The following is an 18,256-nucleotide window of genomic DNA, read 5'->3' on the forward strand; positions in this document are numbered from 1 at the left end:
GAGAAGTTTGATCAGACTGGTACTGCACATGGAAGGTAGGCTGTCATCAGCAGTCCAGATATGTTACTGTACTTTTACATGAATAAACTGTTTCCTTCTACGTCCTTACTGTAAATACTGAGTAAATTAAAAAAAAAAAAATATATATATATATAAAATTTAAATAAAAATACTTCCACTGACTTCAGGACAAAGTCATTCTGACTGCTTGAAAACTCCGTTCAGCTTAACAAAAATGCTTTCCTTACGGAGAAACAGTTTTATAAATAACCGTACTGGTTGTCTTCACTTGCTTATTTATTCTTAAAGATGTAATAAAAATGCTTTTAGCTTTTGACTTTAAGATTTGATTACAATAAAATTAAATCTATGAAAATAAAATTAAAATTTATAGTAAAATAAAATTGAAAATGAAAGTGAAATAAAAACTATAAAATGCAATAAGTATTGCATTAAAATAAAAATAAAATAAAAAATATAAAATAAATTAAATTCAATAAAATAAAATAAAATAATATAAAAATAAGTCAAATGTAGGTTTAACAAAACCAACAAACTATCAAAAAGCAAATATAGAAAATTGATAGTCAGCTATTATATTAAAGGAGAATATAAACAGTTATGCAATGGTTTTCTTTTAGGTTTGGTCAACAAAAAATTATAATTATAAAAACATGAAGTAAAGTAAAATAACCAAAGAGCAAATCAAATGAGGAAAACAGTTGTGTCATCTCTGTTAAAGTCAGCTAATAAATGCAATTATTTTCCTTTATTCACTCTTTGCCAACACAACTTCTAGTTTTCATGTCTTTTTCCATCTGTAAGTGGAATTCTTTTATTCTACTTTTACTAAATTCATACTAAAAGCTTGTTTTAATGAAACAGATGTCTTTAGATCTGCAGAAAATTAAACTTTATCTCCTTTGATTCTTTTCTCCACACTTGACTTTTAACGGAGTGGTGAAGAATAAAAATGCGAAGTTCTTGTGGTTTATCTTGTAAAGTCCATCGCATACCGAGGCCTCAGTATCAAATCCCAACTACCTTTGCAAAAGCTGCAGCCGTCATCTGCACCCTGCCTTCATCAGATGCGTATATCTTCAGGTCGTGTCTGTAGGTGCTGTGTAGCCGCAGTAACCCGCAGCCTGGAAAGCCGGCGTAGTCACCTGAAATTAAAATAAAACATAAAAAAAACCAATGGTAAGTAATAGAAGTTTGGATTTGATGTGTAAGCATCTGTATTTATTCAAACTATTATCAATGAATCCTGTAATTATGCGGCTTGTTTGTTATGAATAAGAGAAAGCAGTTTTGGGTATTTTGACCCACTTTTTGTGTCTTTCCTCCTGCGGCTCAGTCAGAACGTAAATGAATCTGTGTCTGCTGAGTGTGGGACTCATGCTTGTGGTTTGCATGTGTTTCAGACCTTTGTAAATAAATACATGAAGGTTTACTTGAACACCTAATCACAGATTCCAGTGAATAAATTTTTCCGTTTCCAGGTCGGAGAGCCGCATTTAGCAATTTACTGTGTGCCGACAATGTTGGAAGTGCTGGGAAAAACAACATACGACGTTGCATCCGCATGCATCTTACCTTGTCCTCCGGGGTACATGCAGCGAAAGGCTCTGCCCAGTTCCTCGGCCTGCACTCTGCCAGCAGGAGTCAGTTCTCCTCCCCACTTCAGGACCAGGAGCAGAGATGGACCTTCCTTACGTGTGTCTACAAAAAACAAAAACACATCAAATGTTGCAGAATTGAGCCGTTTCATTGTTTTAACTGGACAAAAAGCTAAAAAATTAAATAAAACTCCCTTTACCCTCTTCTTCACTTGAGGTTTTCGGCTGCCCATGGGGCAGGTAAGTTAGTTGCACTTTCCTGTTGATCCCTGAGAAGTGGCCATACCTTCATGAGCAGGAATACAAAATACACAAACAAGTTTACTGATACTAATCTCAATCTAAACAAAGACATCTTTAATGTTCATTTGTGAAGTTAAATGGCTTGAATGATTGTTTTGGCAAAGCCCGACCACAACACGTGTCGCTGACGTCAATCCTGCTTCAACAATGTTCAGGACGTCGACTGAACATCAGCCGCAGCAGCTGCTGAGGCAGCTCCGTATGACAGATGGTGACCTTTCCAAAACGCATTTGTCACAATCACACGAGAACGCCAAAGACAAATTTAGGAAACAATTTCCAACCACGACACCTCCTACGTATCTCCACCTTGGCTCTTCCACTGGACAGAGGTGCAAGATTGTTGCTCTTCTTTTCTTTTAAATGTCTGAGATGACACAAAACTAGTCTGATTGAATTAAACTAAACTTGGTGGAAATTTGGAACATATAAGAGTTTATTAGATTTCTTGTAAAATTAAACACTTATGCTGGCAAAAAATGCAGGAGAAAATCTTCTCACACTGGAAAAATTGTTTTATATATAGTTTTTTTTTAGCTTGTGTCTAACTACTTGCAGCAATGGCTCAAAACTAAGTTATACAGGAATGAGATCGGGGATGAGTGGTTAATGACGTGACCACTTGTCCCTTACATTTCCAGAACGGTCTTCAGCTGCTCCAGTTTGGACTTCTTCTCTTCAATTTCACAGTCATTGTGCTGTCCCAGTTCTGCCAACAGCTGCCGTGTGATGTCCAGCACCTCCTGTTGAGATGCAGAAGCATAACCAGCAAACACTCAGAGACGGAGAATTATGGACATTCGGAAGTTAAAACCAGATCATCTATGATTACCTGCAGCTGTTTGGGCTTTTTCAGTTTTAATTTCCCGGTTTTGTATCCTCCATATTTTTCAAAGAGTTCAAAGAACCTGGATGAATCACAGACATGCAAATTACTCAGGAAAATTTGAGGATTTTTGGAAGTAAACAGGGAGGTTATAACACAGAGACGACGTACATGGGGTTTCGAACTTCCATCTTCATCTTCTGTTTGGGTGTTCTGTCTCCATGACGGATGACGGCGATGACGCAGCGCAGCTCCATCCTGACAGGTTTCAGCAGAGATTAAAACAAACTGGTTAGATTTAAACCAGTTACACCATAACTCGTCCTCTAGGTATCACCGTGCTATGACTTACATGGTGCCGGAGGTGGTGGGAACTATCGGGATGTCTTCTGCCTCGGTTGGGATGGACCAAGGTATCTGAAACTGAGGAGCCAGCTCACGCATCACGATATTCCTGAAAAGTTGAGCAGACAGACAGATTCCATCACAGCCAACTAGAGAAAGTACAAAAAAACCTCAGCTATCTGGGTAGAGCAAACACTACAGCTGGTACCCAAGGATCTTTGCACAGTCGTCGTAGTATTTCATCGAGTTCTTGACAAAACTGAAGCCGTTGACGTCACAGACATAGGAGTGTCCGTTGGCTCGGAGGAGGTCGAAGCCACATACGGTTTGCTGCAGCAAAAGGAAACAAAAGCAACGTTCTGACTCAACATCCGGGATGAAGTAAAGCTAAGCTAAGCTAATTTTTCCCACCTTGAACGCCAGGCACACTTTACGAGCGACCAGTTTCTCCATAGCTGAAAGCATGACGGGGTAACGGACCTCCTTCCCCTCGCTGTCCCTTTCCACCTTCCCATCCAAAGCAGGAGACTTCCGGGCCTCAGCATGTGCGTAGTCAGGCCCCACGGTGTAAACCTGGAGTCACAAGAACGCCGCAATTACACAGCTGATTTCACCTCTTTGGAAGGGTATCCGTTTAAGGTACATGTTGCCTTGTTTGCCCGTACCTGCGGATATGCTCTCTACAACATCAAGAGAATCAGGCAGTACCTGCTGATTTGCTCTCTACAACATAAAGAGAATCAGGCAGTACCTGCGGATATGCTCTCTACAACATTGAGAATCAGGCCGTACCTGCGGATTTGCTCTCTACAACATCAAGAGAATCAGGCCGTACCTGCGGATTTGCTCTCTACAACATCAAGAGAATCAGGCAGTACCTGCGGATATGCTCTCTACAACATCAAGAGAATCAGGCAGTACCTGCGGATATGCTCTCTACAACATCAAGAGAATCAGGCAGTACCTGCGGATATGCTCTCTACAACATCAAGAGAATTAGGCAGTACCTGCGGATATGCTCTCTACAACATTGAGAATCAGGCCGTACCTGCGGATTTGCTCTCTACAACATTGAGAATCAGGCCATACCTGCGGATATGCTCTCTACAACATCAAGAGAATCAGGCAGTACCTGCGGATATGCTCTCTACAACATCAAGAGAATCAGGCAGTACCTGCGGATATGCTCTCTACAACATCAAGAGAATCAGGCAGTACCTGCGGATATGCTCTCTACAACATCAAGAGAATCAGGCAGTACCTGCGGATATGCTCTCTACAACATCAAGAGAATCAGGCAGTACCTGCGGATATGCTCTCTACAACATCAAGAGAATCAGGCCGTACCTGCGGATATGCTCTCTACAACATTGAGAATCAGGCAGTACCTGCGGATATGCTCTCTACAACATCAAGAGAATCAAACCGTTCCCGAAAGAACACACGACTCAGCTGTTTGTTCAGGCTCTGGTCATCTCACGCATCAATGACTGCAATTCCCTACTGGCAGGTCTGCCTGCATGCTCTGTTAAACCTCTGCAGATGATCCAGAATGCCGCAGCGCATCTGGTCTTCAACCAACCCAAACGAGCTCATGTCACTGCGCTGCTAATCACACTTTACTGTTTTCCAGTTGCAGCACACATCAAATTTAACGCTTTGCCTATGGCTTACAAAACAATAACTCAAACGGCTCCCGTCTACCATCACTCCCTAATCCAGACCTACACTCCCTCTCGAGAACTACGTTCCATCAGTGAAAGACGCCTCATGTTACCACCACTTTGTGGGACTAAATCACCAGCCAGACTCTTTTCCTCTGTTGTGCCACGATGGCGGAATGATCTCCCAAACTCTGTCCGCTCTGTAGAGTCCTGGTCTACTTTTAAGAGCAAGCCGAAGAATCAGCTCTTCAAGGAGCACTTCTACCCTTAGTTTACCTATATTTGTTGGAAAGTTGGAGAACTTAGCCCAGTTCTTTGCAACAAACTTTATGGTATTAATTCTTTGTATTTTACATAGGTGATATTATGGGGTGGGAAGGGAGTAAACAACAACAAAAGAAAAACAAACAAATGGAAAAAAAAAAAAGCCTGTAGCACTTCATGGAAGAACCTGCGTCCAACTGGACAGTCCACTAGCACCTTCCTACGATGTCCTCTACCGTTTGATTTTGTGCCTGTGTTGTTCTCACTCATATGTAAGTCGCTTTGGATAAAAGCATCTGCTAAATGACTGTAGAATATAACAGAACAGAATGTGATTATAGCCTACATTAGCACACAAATAGATTTAAAATTCTTTATTCTGTAGAACTGCATGGTGAATACTTATAAAATACTGTAGTTTATAAACATCGTCATGTGCATACTCTACCTTAACATCGGTGCCATCTGTCGGCATGAACTCTTCATAGATGTAAGAGCCAGTCTTCCTCACGCTGCTCTCTGGAGAGTAGACACTGCTCCGGCTCCCAATCTACGCAAACAGACACTGAGCTGAGTTGCTGTTCTGTTCATCCTTCTGTCTGGCGCAGCTCATTTGATGAACTGGGCCGATAAAACAGTCATGTACTGTACACAATCTCTACCACATTCATTCGTCTGAATAAAAGCCTGCAGCCTGTTTGACAGCACAGTCCCTGATTTAAGATGATGCACTTTTCTGTTTGACAGCAACGTTAATGAGGGAAGCTCATAAAGGTGAAGGTTCATGCTCGGCGTGTACTCGTCTGCTCCGTCCATCAACAGCTGAGCTTTGCACCAAACACACGAAACCAAAGTGAGCATTCAGAAAGTCTAGGCCAGCCGTGCATCTGTAGCGCTTCCCAAATGTAACATGAGCGCTGTAAGAGCACTTGGATGGAGGAAAACGGACAGGTGGGAGGGGAGAGGTGGGGGGTTTGGAAACGTATGAAATGAGCCGCTTGTTTCCATCAGCTTACTAACTGAAGTGTGATGAGGAAAAACAATGAGCCACAAGGGAAAAATATATTTCTGAAGGACCTTCCTGAAGAGTCGCTGGCTGCCTCCGCCTGCAGAGGTGGGGTAGTAGATGTAGACGTTGTGGTCCTCCGCACAGACAGGCTTCTCGACGAAAGGTTTCTGGAATATTTCTCCGTTCACCTCCACGTGGTCCTCTCCTTCCACCAGGTTACACTCTGAGAAACAGAGGAAATGACGCCCTTCACCTTTTTATTACACCCAATAATACACACAGAGGATGTGTGACCCTGCAGCGTTTACGCTCAAGCCCTCTGAACCATCCGACACTTCTGTGAGACATGTAAAATATCAGATAGCTCATCTCTCCAGGGTCTGGGCCACTCTGTAAAAACAGGGACTGAATGCCAGAACCACGTCACAGGACTTACGTCTGGGACTGCTAAGATACTAAATTTATCCGTGAGCTCAAATAAAACTGAAGCCGTCTTAAAGAAATGGCAACAGGAGGCTGCTTGCCTGAGACTTTGAAGGCTCTTTTCCATCAGTATCAGTGTGATGGCAGCATGAGCTGCCACATAGTAAAGGTCTGGTAACTTTCTTTTTTTCCCTCAATTTCTTATGTAAACACTTTAAAGATCCACTCTATCATTTTTTTTATTAGCTGGGTTGACAGGGGGTTAACTAACTGGGTGCACACATTGAGTTAACTTATTTTGTCACCTTGTTATTTTGCTTTGCTTTCAGTTAATATACTTTCCTTTTGAGTTGTTTGGAGTTCCCAATCTTGCAAAAGGAAAGAGTCCTGGCTGCACTGGAGCTCCTTAAATCAGGCTGAGGCCTGATTGGGCAGAACCATCTTTATAGGAGGGAAGTGTAGGAGGGGTTCAGGTTCTTCTATTGATTGTTTGACACTTGTGTCTTGCATTATTTGGGAATTATAGATTGTTTAGTTTATTGTCTAAACAGGTTACATCTAACACTTTATTGATAAGTTAAGTTTATGTGATAGTTGGTATAGAGTATTGTATTGTCCCTCCCTCCTCGTTGTTAAAAACAATGGCCCGATCAGCCAGTGTATATATGTGTAGTGTATATATGTGTCCCTTGTGTGTCCGTTAGGTAGGTCAGTTAGTGTTTGAGTTCCTTATGTTAATGCCTATGTTGAAGTCTGTTTTCTTTGACCTCTTTTATGGGCCCAAAGTTATTGCATGAAAAGATTTATTTTGATATTTTTGTTAAATAAATGTACACATATTTTTCTGAAAAAATTCCTTGCCAAGGCTCGGTTTGGAGGGTTTTCCACTCGGCTTTTGTACTGTTTACCGGTACTTTGTTTGTAACTCCTCAGACCAGGTTCTAAGCGAGCTGAGTCGGGTTGTATGTGACGTCACCAGACTACATGCCGCTATTGGTCAGGGGCGCGGCCAATCAGAGGTCAGAGAGTGACATCACTGGAAGAGCGACTCCAACTCTCAAGTTGTTTACATTACGGGACAAGCAATGGTGCCACAAAAGTCTGTCCCGTGGTCCAACATTGAGGTGGAGACATTTCTTTGGTTGCTGAGGAAAGGATACAGAGGGAACCAGATGGAGCGACATGAAATGAAAAAAATCTATCAAGAGCTTTCCGACTCAACGTCTACGGCTAGCAACAGAGTTTCCAGCAGCGTCCAGTGAAGCTGAAAAAGCTCCAAAGTGACTATCGGCAAGTCAAGGACCACAATGGTTGGAGTGGATCAAACAGACAAGACTGGAAGTGGTTCCAACATATGGATATGATTTATGGTCAGCGACCAGTGAGCCGCAGACCAAGTAGCAGATTGCCTCTTGGTCAGGCCTCTTCCCATGGCGACCCGCGGGCCACATGCGGCCCAGAACCAACTTCTATGTGGCTCAGCTTATGGAAAAGACTAAAGATATTAATCAAGAACCTTCAGTTGTTCCTACGCTGATTAAGTAGTCTACAATCCTACAGTTGTACAGACCATGAATGCACACTTGGTTGCCTAGCAACAGTTGTAAGGGTAGCGCTAGCAAGCATGTTGCTCTCTGTCCCAAAACACAAAAGTGACAATGAAAACCGCAGATTTATCCCCGCTTGGACTGATAAATATTTGTTTTTTTGCACATTTGAGCTCCAAACCGATGTGTTTAATATGCAACGAGTGTGTGGCGGTGTTTAAAGATTATAACGTGAGGAGGCACCACATCAAAAAGTTTAGTTTGATATCACCTTTTTATGTTAAAAGTTAGGAGAAAAATAGTCTCTGACTGGAGTTTTCATTATTTTATTTTGTGCATTTGTCCTTGTTATGTTGGACTGAATTTCAAATAGAAAAATTAATAAACTACTTATTTTTCAAAATGTAAATGTCTTATTTGTTTATTTCTACTGATTTCTTTTCCCTTAATTTATTTTTTGGCTCTGATAATTTCTTTATTTTAAAATCTGGCCCACCTGAATATCTAATTGAGAAGCCATGCTCTAGGTCCTGTGTTGTTACAGAGCTTGTCGTGCACAACACTGACGTCACAGCGATTTCACACAAACCCCGCCCCTTTTAGACCTGGCACTAAAATGTAATGGAAAAGAAACAGGACCGAGCTGAGAGACGAGTTAAGTTGAGACAAGCCGAAACTGATGGAAAAGAGGCGTTACTCAACTTTTTTTTTTACAAAAAAAAACCAACTTTTTTCTGAGTTGCATGATCAAACTATTATCGACACATAAATCGAGCTGGCAGCAGACTGACCATCTGGTTTATCTGGGTCACGGTTCAGCACAGTATAACGTGGGAGATCGATCCCTTCCTCCTGCAGGATGCGATACACCTCCCTCCTGGGAAAAACAAACGATCATGAACACACAAGACTGATTGCTGCATTCCCAGATGCATCTTCTTCCTTTTCTTTTTAAGTGAAAGGCCCCACCTGTCCTGTATGTAGTACTGCATGTTCAGGTCATTGATGAGCAGAGGGTTCCTCAGTTTGGCGTAGCTCACCGCCTTATCCAGCGGGAATCCTGGAATGTTACACATGGAAGAGATTAAGGCTGTGACGATATGCTTTTTATTCCGATTTGATTCAATTCCGAGTTTTTGGTGCTGATTCGATTTAAATTGAAAATCTCACAATTCTTTGATACTGCTGATTTTTGTCGATTATAAACAAAAAGAAATATACAAAACTTCAAGTTTCTTGATTTTGATAAGAGAAAAACAAAGTTGCCAGATCATCATTCTGCTGCTACAATGCCCAAGATGACAAGTTAAAAGATCAATAAAAACAATAAAAATGGCAAAAAAATTTTATAATGGATTATTTTATTTATTTGAAAAAGAAAAAGAAAAATCGACTTTTTTAACAACAAATTTAATTTTAATATTGTGAAGCAAAAAAAATCACGATTTTCAATTTTTTTTTTTTTGATTTTACCACTCCTAGAAAAGATACAAGTCAAAGCTAGTGCACTGTAAACAAAAGAGGAAACATAAAAATTAAAACTATGTTTTGGTGCCGACGGCTCGAGTTCTGTTTCTAAAGCCCTTTCTCTAGAAGCAGAAGTCCTCGGTGAGTTTCGCCGTTCGGCCTGCGTAAACGTGCTGGTACCTTTGGAGTGGAAGGAGATGAGACAGTCACACAGAGGCCATTTGTCCACAGGCTCGTTGAGGATGACGTCCTCGGGGAAGATGACCACGGTGATGTACTCAAACCTGCACAGCCTCTCCAGGATCTGGGTCATTGGCTTGGACTTGGACTTCTTCATCATGCAACAGATCCCCACCATGATCTGTCGCTCCGGGGGCTTTACAGCAGACAGAACAAGAACACCGTACTTATAGTCTGTTCAGCCTTCGCAGGGTGACTCTGACGCTGCTGAAGCGTTAGTATCTGTGCAGTTTACACAGCATGCAGCAGTGAGCTCAAACCTCTTTCTGCTTTATACAAGCCCTAGCTAAAGTTTCAGAAATAAAACCTAAATGAAGAATTTCTCAATAATAATCAAGGTTCATATACATGTTCCTCCATGTTCAAGGACCTCAGAGACTCCCTTCCAGCAAAACATTTTAATAAAACAGAGGAGAAACGTAAACATTTCCATCTCTGCATGCTTTTTATTCAATAAGTCCTTGAAATTAAAAGTTAACATTTATTCGTGTCTGTACCAAAAAACACTTTGGATTTTTTTTATTGAGCCTTACAGTCTAAATTCTGTCCTGTCCCGATCAGACTGTATATAAAAAGATGGGCGGAGCCTCCATGATGTCACCCGTAGGTTTCTGAAGAGCTGAATTGAAGCTCGGTGGGCGGTTCCTACCATCACCATCTTGGCAGGGGCATGCGCGTCGTCTCGCCCGGAAAATACAAATATGGGCAAAGAGGTGGAGCTGAGAGGGTGGCTGTGAGCGTCATGGTGGATGATTGACATGGAGCGAACTCCGAGCTGCCTGTAGCTAAGAGCTAACCGAGCTAACCCAGAGATAACAGGAGCTAACCAGCTAACGGAGGTAAGCGGGCTAAAGCTAAGTCATGTTGTTAACCGGCTAAAAACCGCAGCTGTTCTGTTAAACCGAAAATGGATTTTTGAACCAGGCTGTAAACGTGTTTATTTCTGCTGTAAACACGTTAATTTCTGCTGTAAACACGTTTATTTCCGCTGTAAACACGTTTATTTCCGCTGTAAACGTGTTTATTTCTGCTGTAAACATGTTTATTTCTGCTGTGAAGTTGGTTTTTTTAACATGGGAGTCTATGGGGATTTGCTCTGTTTAGCAGCCCCTAGTGGATGAAGGGGGAACTGCAGTTTAATGCACTTCCATATAGGCCTCACCTTTAACTGCCAGAGCTCCGTCTGTCTTTCATTTTGTATGGCCCTGATTTCTTATTCTGTTGCTATGATTGATTCTGTCTGTAATATTTTCAGCCCTTCGAGGAGCCAATCAGGGTTTAGGGATTAAATGACGAGGATATAAACTTAAAATGCAACAGATTTGTCTGACAAGTCAAACTGCTTCATTTTCCTTCAGCAAAATGTCTCATAGCTTTATGAGAATTAACTGACTGTAAAGTCGTTGCTGTTGCTTCTATCCAGCTAATTCGCTGCTGAAATCTCACAACGAAACACAAATGATCTTGTTTGGGGTTCGTAGAAACTTCTTTCTCCAAAAATTCGTCTTAAAAAACCAGAGTCTCTCACCGAGTCTGTGTCTTCATCGTCCTCGTACAGCTCCATATCGGTCCTTATGCTGCCTTCCACCACCTCGCTCTCATCGTCCTCGCAGCCCACGAAGAATCTGGGAGCGCCACGCCGGCTCTCGCCCGGGCTGTTGGGCTCTGACATCACAATCCCCCGCGGCAGCCGTTAGTGTCCCACCGCGCCATCGTACACCAACACACCGCCGGAGCGGGCCGCCGATGGGAGGGCGTGAGGCCGGGGGAGAGGGAGTCCACTCCGCTTCAGCTGCGCAGCAGAGCCAGACGAAGGTTTGTGAAGCAGAGCAGCGAGATGAAACTGGACGACAAGACGGTGCTCTGCTGGTCAATCCGCTGGAAGGATCTTCGTCTACTTTCTTCTTCTTCATTCAGCAAATTCTCATCCTCCTACATGAGGCGATTAGCGTCAGAACGAAGCTCCAGGTATCTGATGCGTCTTTTCCTCCACTTGTTTGCAGGTTTAACAGGCCTGGAAGAACACAAACACAATAACCGTCATCTCTACACAACTGTCACATTAATCAGCGATCTACTGAACATGAGAGTCACAGAAACAGACCAGACAAACTGCATCTGATCAAACAACCCACTTCAGCGTCAGGCGCAGGCACTTAAGGGTCTGGATGACTGTTTGCAGGAGGAAACACTGTTATTAGTGCAAGCAGCCGAGAGAGAGCTCAGCTGAGATCATAAACAAACTGTCCCAACCCGTAGGGAACTCGTCGCAGAAAAAAAGGCCAACTCCAGCCGAGAGGAGTTTTTTTATTTATTTATTTTTTTATTTCAAACATCTGTGACCTGAAAACAGAGCCCACTTACGCAATCTTTTATGAATCTGTATGCATGAAACACTTCAACTTGTCCAGGGTGTATGCTGCTTGGCGCCTGCAGACTGCTGGGACAGGCTCCACTGAAATCCGGGTTTTTGTCTGCAGTCTGTAACAGTCATGCTGCCGTGCAGAAAAATCATGATTATCTCTTTAGGAGAGAAGATGTAACCGTGACGACCTCAGCTTCCATGGCTGTCGACGAGGGCTGCACGATTATGACCAAAATAATAATCACGATTATTTTGAGCAATTTTGTAATCACGATTACTAATCACGGTCATTCATTGTGTCAGGAAAACATGTATTTTTATTGCACTTGTAAATATAATATAAAATTTGTCATTTTATTGTTTTTATTGATCTCTTTACTTGTCTTATTGTGCATTGTAGCAGCAGAATGATGGTCTGGCTGCTGTGTTGTTTTTTTCCTCATTAAAATCAAGAAAAATGACAAGCAAAAAAAGGTTTTATACATTTCTTTTTTTGTTTTTAATCTACAAAAATCAGCATTATTAAAGAACTGTGAGCGTGGCAATTTAAATCGAATTGGCACCTAAAAGAAAAAAATCGGAATTGAAACAAAAGCATATCGTCACAGCCCTAGTAGATACCAATAGAAACAAGCTTTTCTGACATTTATTATTGATTTTTTTAAATAAAATGAAGCCATAATCTGCTTTCTTGTCCTCTTTAATGCTGCACTTCAGTCTGTCAGACAAACCTCATTAGTTACGACAGAAGAAACCCCGCAGATAATACATATCACCCCGATTTCTTTTTCTTGCACCGTTTACAGGAATGCTTAACATGTAAATATCGATTACATCAATAACTGCCTCCAGCTTTGGTCGTTGTGTGTGTGAATGTGTGTGTGTGTGTGTGTAGGGTGCACGTTTACAGGAAAACACACGAACACGTCTTGTTTTTGCATGATGTGTACATTATTTTTTAGACAATACTTTCTATTTTTGCACCGTGGACTGAAGACAAATGTCCCTTTTGACTCCTCTGCATGTGTTCACACACACTTGACATTGACAATAAAAGTATGAATCGACCAAACACACACACGATTCACATGAAATGACTCTCCTCCACAGCTTGTTGTCAAGTTCTGCTCAAGCGTGTTGACGCATCAACCTGCTGGACCAGGAAACATCCAAAACCTGCATGGCAGTGGTCCCTGAGGACTGACATGAATACTAGGAGATAAATCTCCTAGTAATTATACACATGAAATACACACTCTTCCAAAGCATTTGCAGTTTATTAATATAAATATAACCTTTCCGTTTGGACTGTGTGTGTATTTAATCCTACAAGGACTCAGGAAGAGGAGTAAAGAAAGGGTTAACTGTGAAGTCTGTGATGATTACATGTCACTTACTGCTGTGACACACACACAGCTCTGAAATTCATTCTTATTCCCGTTTTGCATTGATCTAAAATAAATGCATTCCACACAGCTGAGTGGATTAGTGTTACAAAGCTTGATTATAACAGGTAATCTCCTCTATTACACCTGCTCACTCAGGCCGGCAACAGGGCCACAACTCCATCTGAGGACGCTGAGGTCATGTCCTCTATTTCTGAACTGGACTTTGGGGATTTAGGTGGCCGGGGTGCGGTTAACATGCCACAGCGTGACACAGAGCAGAGCTCTTCACGTGTAAAAGCCTTTTAAAGAGCTAAACGGAGAGTTTTCTTCTCATTTTTGTGAATATTATTCCTATACACAATATCATTAAAACTAAGTTTTCATTTTAAACAACTTTAACTAGAACAATTTTTATGTTTTTAGTCATAAAATAAAACCAAAAAGACCCTAAATAAAACATCAGATTGTCTTATTGTCTGATTTACAGGTGATTAACAGTTAATTATGTAAACAAATCAGTATTTTCTTTGTACTTTAAACAAGCAGACAAATTTTAACATGCTTCACAGCTTAATGGTGAAGACATTGCAGGATTTTTTTTGCTCATCCAAGCTCCTGTAGATCAGAGATAGCGTACAAGCCTGTGTTTGCATTTTTACATATATTTTACATTATCTATCTAATTTGTTTTAATGTTCTGACCTCATAAACCCCGACTTTTCTCCAGTCTTGTTACAGAAACACAATCCAACACATGCAGTGATTTGCATGTTATGCAATTTCCTTCTTTATGAAATCTCAGACTAGGTGTAAGAATCTAAAATAACAGCAGTTTGCTCACTGCAAAAAAAAAAAAAAAAACTGTTCTTTGCAAGATATGCCCAAACTATTTACAAAAAAGGCTTGCAAAACCTATAAATGAATAAATGTGAGTGTATAATAATGGTAAATTACAGTTTAATGATCAGGATATCTCTGTAAACAGCAACAACTACAATCACAGTAGCAATCTATTTAAGGTGAAACTGCATTTTCTATTTTCTGATCATGCAAAGAAGTTGGAGCTTTGCTTGCAGTAAAATGAATATTTAGGGGAAAAAATAGTTTTGACTTAGGGAAACTATTTTGATTGAAATACTCACTGTTTAAATAGAAAATGTTACATTTTTTCTTATTTAAAACAGTCTAAATGGGTATGTTTGCATGGATAATGGTCTGGGCCATCCCCATCACACACTACATGGAGAAATTCCATTCATTTTCTGGACTAAAAAACATGTTTCAGCTCGCTGACTAGATGAACAAGAAATGGGTCTGACAGGGTACCACATGATGGATACCATTAAGACTGGGTGGAAAAAAACACTACATCAGCTTGTTTCTACAACCTACAGTAAAATCCTCCATTTCTTTCTATTTAATTTACAACATCTTGCACGAATCCTTTAATGTACTTAAACACTATTAAAGATCAATTCATGTTAATGTCTATAAATACAGAAAAGTAGACTTCCGATGTGATTAGAGGAATCTAATGTCATACACAGATAAAACTGTTAACAGCTTCCTTACATGTTGTAAAGAGATATTTAGTACATGTTAGCATCCTGCTAGCGGGGTTGGAAATGTAAACAAGCCTTTCGAGGCCATTTTGTGTGCATTTGAAGCAAATACCCAACGACTTTGCTGTCACTAAAACTAACGTTCTGTCAGTGGTTAACAATGGAAAAAAACAAAATCATCGACTCACGATGTTGCTACTTACCTTCGTCTCGCTTCCTTTAGTCTTTGACAGTTTGCACGAAACCAAATTTTCTTTTTCCTTTTTCAGTTTAGCACACAGATGATTGACGTTTCAAGCAACCAATAAACGAGGAGAATCAGTCCGTAGAGGCGTGACGTGACAACCGAGTAAGCTAATCAGCTACGGCCAAAACCAGACAAGGAGAGGAAGAGCGGCAGAGACCTCTAGCGGTGGAAATGAGGAATGACACTGTACATGAAACGAAACGTAATGACGTGAAATGAAATGAAATGAATTGTCAGGTCAGCATCACTTATTCTTCCTCTATGCTTTGCATGTGACATTGTTGATGAGTTTAACTTCAGATGAAGCCATTTAAATAATCACTAGTGTTTGACTGTGTTACAGACAGTTCTGGACTTTGTGTCAAACAATCATGTTTAAAAATGACACAACTTAATGAAGCATTGAGTTTTGTCAGCCAAAACATTGCCATCAGATCATACCAACAAGCTGCACTGAGATAATTTACCAATAATTTCTGGTGTTCATTTACTTTCTATGAGAATTCTTGATCCACTATAAAAACTGACTACTGTATTTTATTTATTTGTATTAGAATTTAAGTTTTAAAGTTTTTAAAGCCCTGGCTAATCTTTAAAATGGAGACTTTCCTCCATGTGTATCACCTGTGTATATTAATTATCTCCCACAGATGCAGTTTTCATTACTTATAACATAAATCTGATGGTTTTGTTAAATAACATTGATTTAAATTTAACAGCATCCCATTGCTTCTAATACAGAAGTACACTGAATTCTGCAGTAATTATATTACTGCAAAAATATCAGATAGCTCATTGCAGTTATCTAAATATTTGTAATGCAATGCAGATATTTGGCAAGCCTAAACTATTTCTTCTCCCTTGTTCTGCCTTTATTCATTTGCATGATTTTGCTTTCAGAGATGATAATCTTGGCAATTTATGCATTACAGCAGTGCAGATGAACATCTTGCACTTAATTAATCTCATGTTTGTCATTGTTTTTTCAGCTCTTATCCACCATCTTGGGTTCCCAAACTACATACTGATGATTCCCTTGGTGGGAGCCTGTAATAAGATGCTCTTCCAGTCCATTACACTGATAAAACTATGTCTGCTTCAAAAGCAGGAAGGCTTCCACAACTTGAATATTGTGAATAACACCTTTATATACAAGAATTAGTTTAAGTTTAATAATTTTAAATGTTCAGACTCATTTTAAAATGAGAAGGAAAGGGTATTTCAACCAAAGGAAAGTCCAGAATGTCCTCAGAACAACCAAGTCTTTTTTATTTATTTATTTATTTTTATTTATTTTATTTAATTTTTTTTACTTTTTAAAAATAAATTTAAAAAAAAAAAAACTAAACTAAAAAAAAAAGAAACAAAAAAAGAACAACCAAGTCTGAAAGCAGATCTCAGAAGAGCAAAGGGAGGTTTATGCATCTATGTGCTCAACAGGTCACATGAGTGGGAGGGGGATTATGAAAGCATGAACTGTTAAAAAGATCTGACATCAGCCCCGCTGGTCAAGAACTGATGATACGTCAGGCATCGTTTTATTTTCAGATCACCACAAGGAGTGTACTACCTCCAAACCACAAAGTAAACCACTTCTGCTGTAGCGCTTCCCTGATTAGTGATCTGTTTATGAATCCGCCAACCTGTTTCTGTTGCTTCCTCTTCTCTATCTCAGCATGTTTAACAAGGTGACCCCCCCGCCCCTCCATCCTTCAACAGAGCAAACTGTCTGCCTGCTGCTTTCTGTTGGTGAACATGGAGCCAACACTGACGTCAGCATGTCGGAGAGCCGCCCTGTGCAGACCAGAGCCTGTTTGACCAGCACACCAACTGGTCGGTTACATACCTGCATGCAGGCCGAGTGAGGCGGTTTCAGAGGGCTGTTATGGTGCCAATGAAAGGAGCATTTTATAAACAGCTAGGCGAGCAGCGAGCTAACAAAGCTGCTCTGTAAGTAAACTGAACACGAGGGTGAAGGGCGGGCCCACTTCACAAATATTGTCAGTGTGAAAACAGAAATAACTTGAGGCTCTCAGCATTTCTTTTTCATCATAAGCTGCAGCTTGAACTTGTGTTTGAGTTGCATCAATGGGCCTTTCTCCAAAAACCTGACATGAGAGGTGATAAAATGGTTTTCACGATCCTCACATTCTGTCCCAGTACTCCCAGTTTCTGTCACAAAGACCCTCTGTAAGGAAGCTCCTGCTGCCCTTCGCCCTCATATGGCTTCCATTAGCCAGAGTCAAGGGTGTCACACTCTTATTGACTTTCAGAAGCAGGTCAGATCGGGACAAGAAGTCTCATTATAGAAACAGTCCCAGTCTTTGATTCTGGACTGCTGGCTGCTGCTGGTTGCTCCATCAGATGATGATGAATTTCCAGTGTTTACCAGTAAAACGAAAAGAGTCTCCTACCTCTAACTGGCTCTTTGTTACACAAGTTGTTCTTTAAACGGCTCTTAAATGCAGATGGGAACAACACAAGCCTTAAAGCATTGTTGCAAATCATTTCAGACATTTCTTCAAGCAAAATCAACATGGAGTCAATTTAAAAAGAATTAAAGATGGAGAGTTCACCTCTGGATTACAGAGAGGATCAAAAAATATGAGTAGGTCAAGAATATTAGAATATAATAGAGACTGACTGGCACTTTATTAAGCATGGAAGACCAACTTACAGAGCTCTACAGAGGAACAAAAGACAAAGGAACATGACAGCAATTAAAAGTACAACAGGTCCAAATTAAAAATGAGGTTGACAAGGATTATAGTTGAGATTCCATAAGATTTAAATAAAGTAATTAAATCAAGGTTATGCTTATAGAATAAAAAATAAAGCAGATCATGTCGGAGGATACTAGAAAGACCAAAAGAGATCATTTCTACACTTAATCTGAACAATTCATTAGATTCACCTCCCTTTGCATAGACTGAGTTAGATCATCTTTTCCCTCCAGAACCGCCTAAATCCTTCATGTGATGGATTCA

At 40.5% G+C, this 18,256-nt stretch overlaps 1 protein-coding gene across 5 annotated transcripts in view; it reads right to left on the bottom strand.

Annotated features, from left to right (window-relative positions):
- ppip5k1a (diphosphoinositol pentakisphosphate kinase 1a) overlaps nt 1–15,304 on the bottom strand; it is a 37,873-nt gene extending 22,569 nt beyond the window's left edge. For all 5 annotated transcript variants that reach the window (XM_079240115.1, XM_079240117.1, XM_079240116.1 and 2 more), the window contains exons 1-16: nt 15,226–15,304; nt 11,236–11,721; nt 9,648–9,843; nt 8,970–9,060; nt 8,792–8,877; nt 6,099–6,253; nt 5,470–5,571; nt 3,505–3,666; nt 3,302–3,423; nt 3,101–3,202; nt 2,920–3,006; nt 2,755–2,830; nt 2,556–2,665; nt 1,820–1,905; nt 1,597–1,722; nt 1,045–1,166 (exon numbers count right to left, since the gene is read on the bottom strand). In XM_079240115.1, coding sequence (XP_079096241.1) covers nt 1,045–1,166; nt 1,597–1,722; nt 1,820–1,905; nt 2,556–2,665; nt 2,755–2,830; nt 2,920–3,006; nt 3,101–3,202; nt 3,302–3,423; nt 3,505–3,666; nt 5,470–5,571; nt 6,099–6,253; nt 8,792–8,877; nt 8,970–9,060; nt 9,648–9,843; nt 11,236–11,379 — 1,767 coding nt within the window. In that variant the 5' untranslated portion in view covers nt 11,380–11,721; nt 15,226–15,304. The remainder of the gene's footprint in view (nt 1–1,044; nt 1,167–1,596; nt 1,723–1,819; nt 1,906–2,555; nt 2,666–2,754; nt 2,831–2,919; nt 3,007–3,100; nt 3,203–3,301; nt 3,424–3,504; nt 3,667–5,469; nt 5,572–6,098; nt 6,254–8,791; nt 8,878–8,969; nt 9,061–9,647; nt 9,844–11,235; nt 11,722–15,225) is intronic.
- Nucleotides 15,305–18,256: the final 2,952 nt, after the last annotated feature.

This window comes from Telmatherina bonti (genome assembly GCF_933228915.1).
Source record: "Telmatherina bonti genome assembly, chromosome: 1".
NCBI classification, from domain to species: Eukaryota; Metazoa; Chordata; class Actinopteri; order Atheriniformes; family Telmatherinidae; genus Telmatherina; species Telmatherina bonti.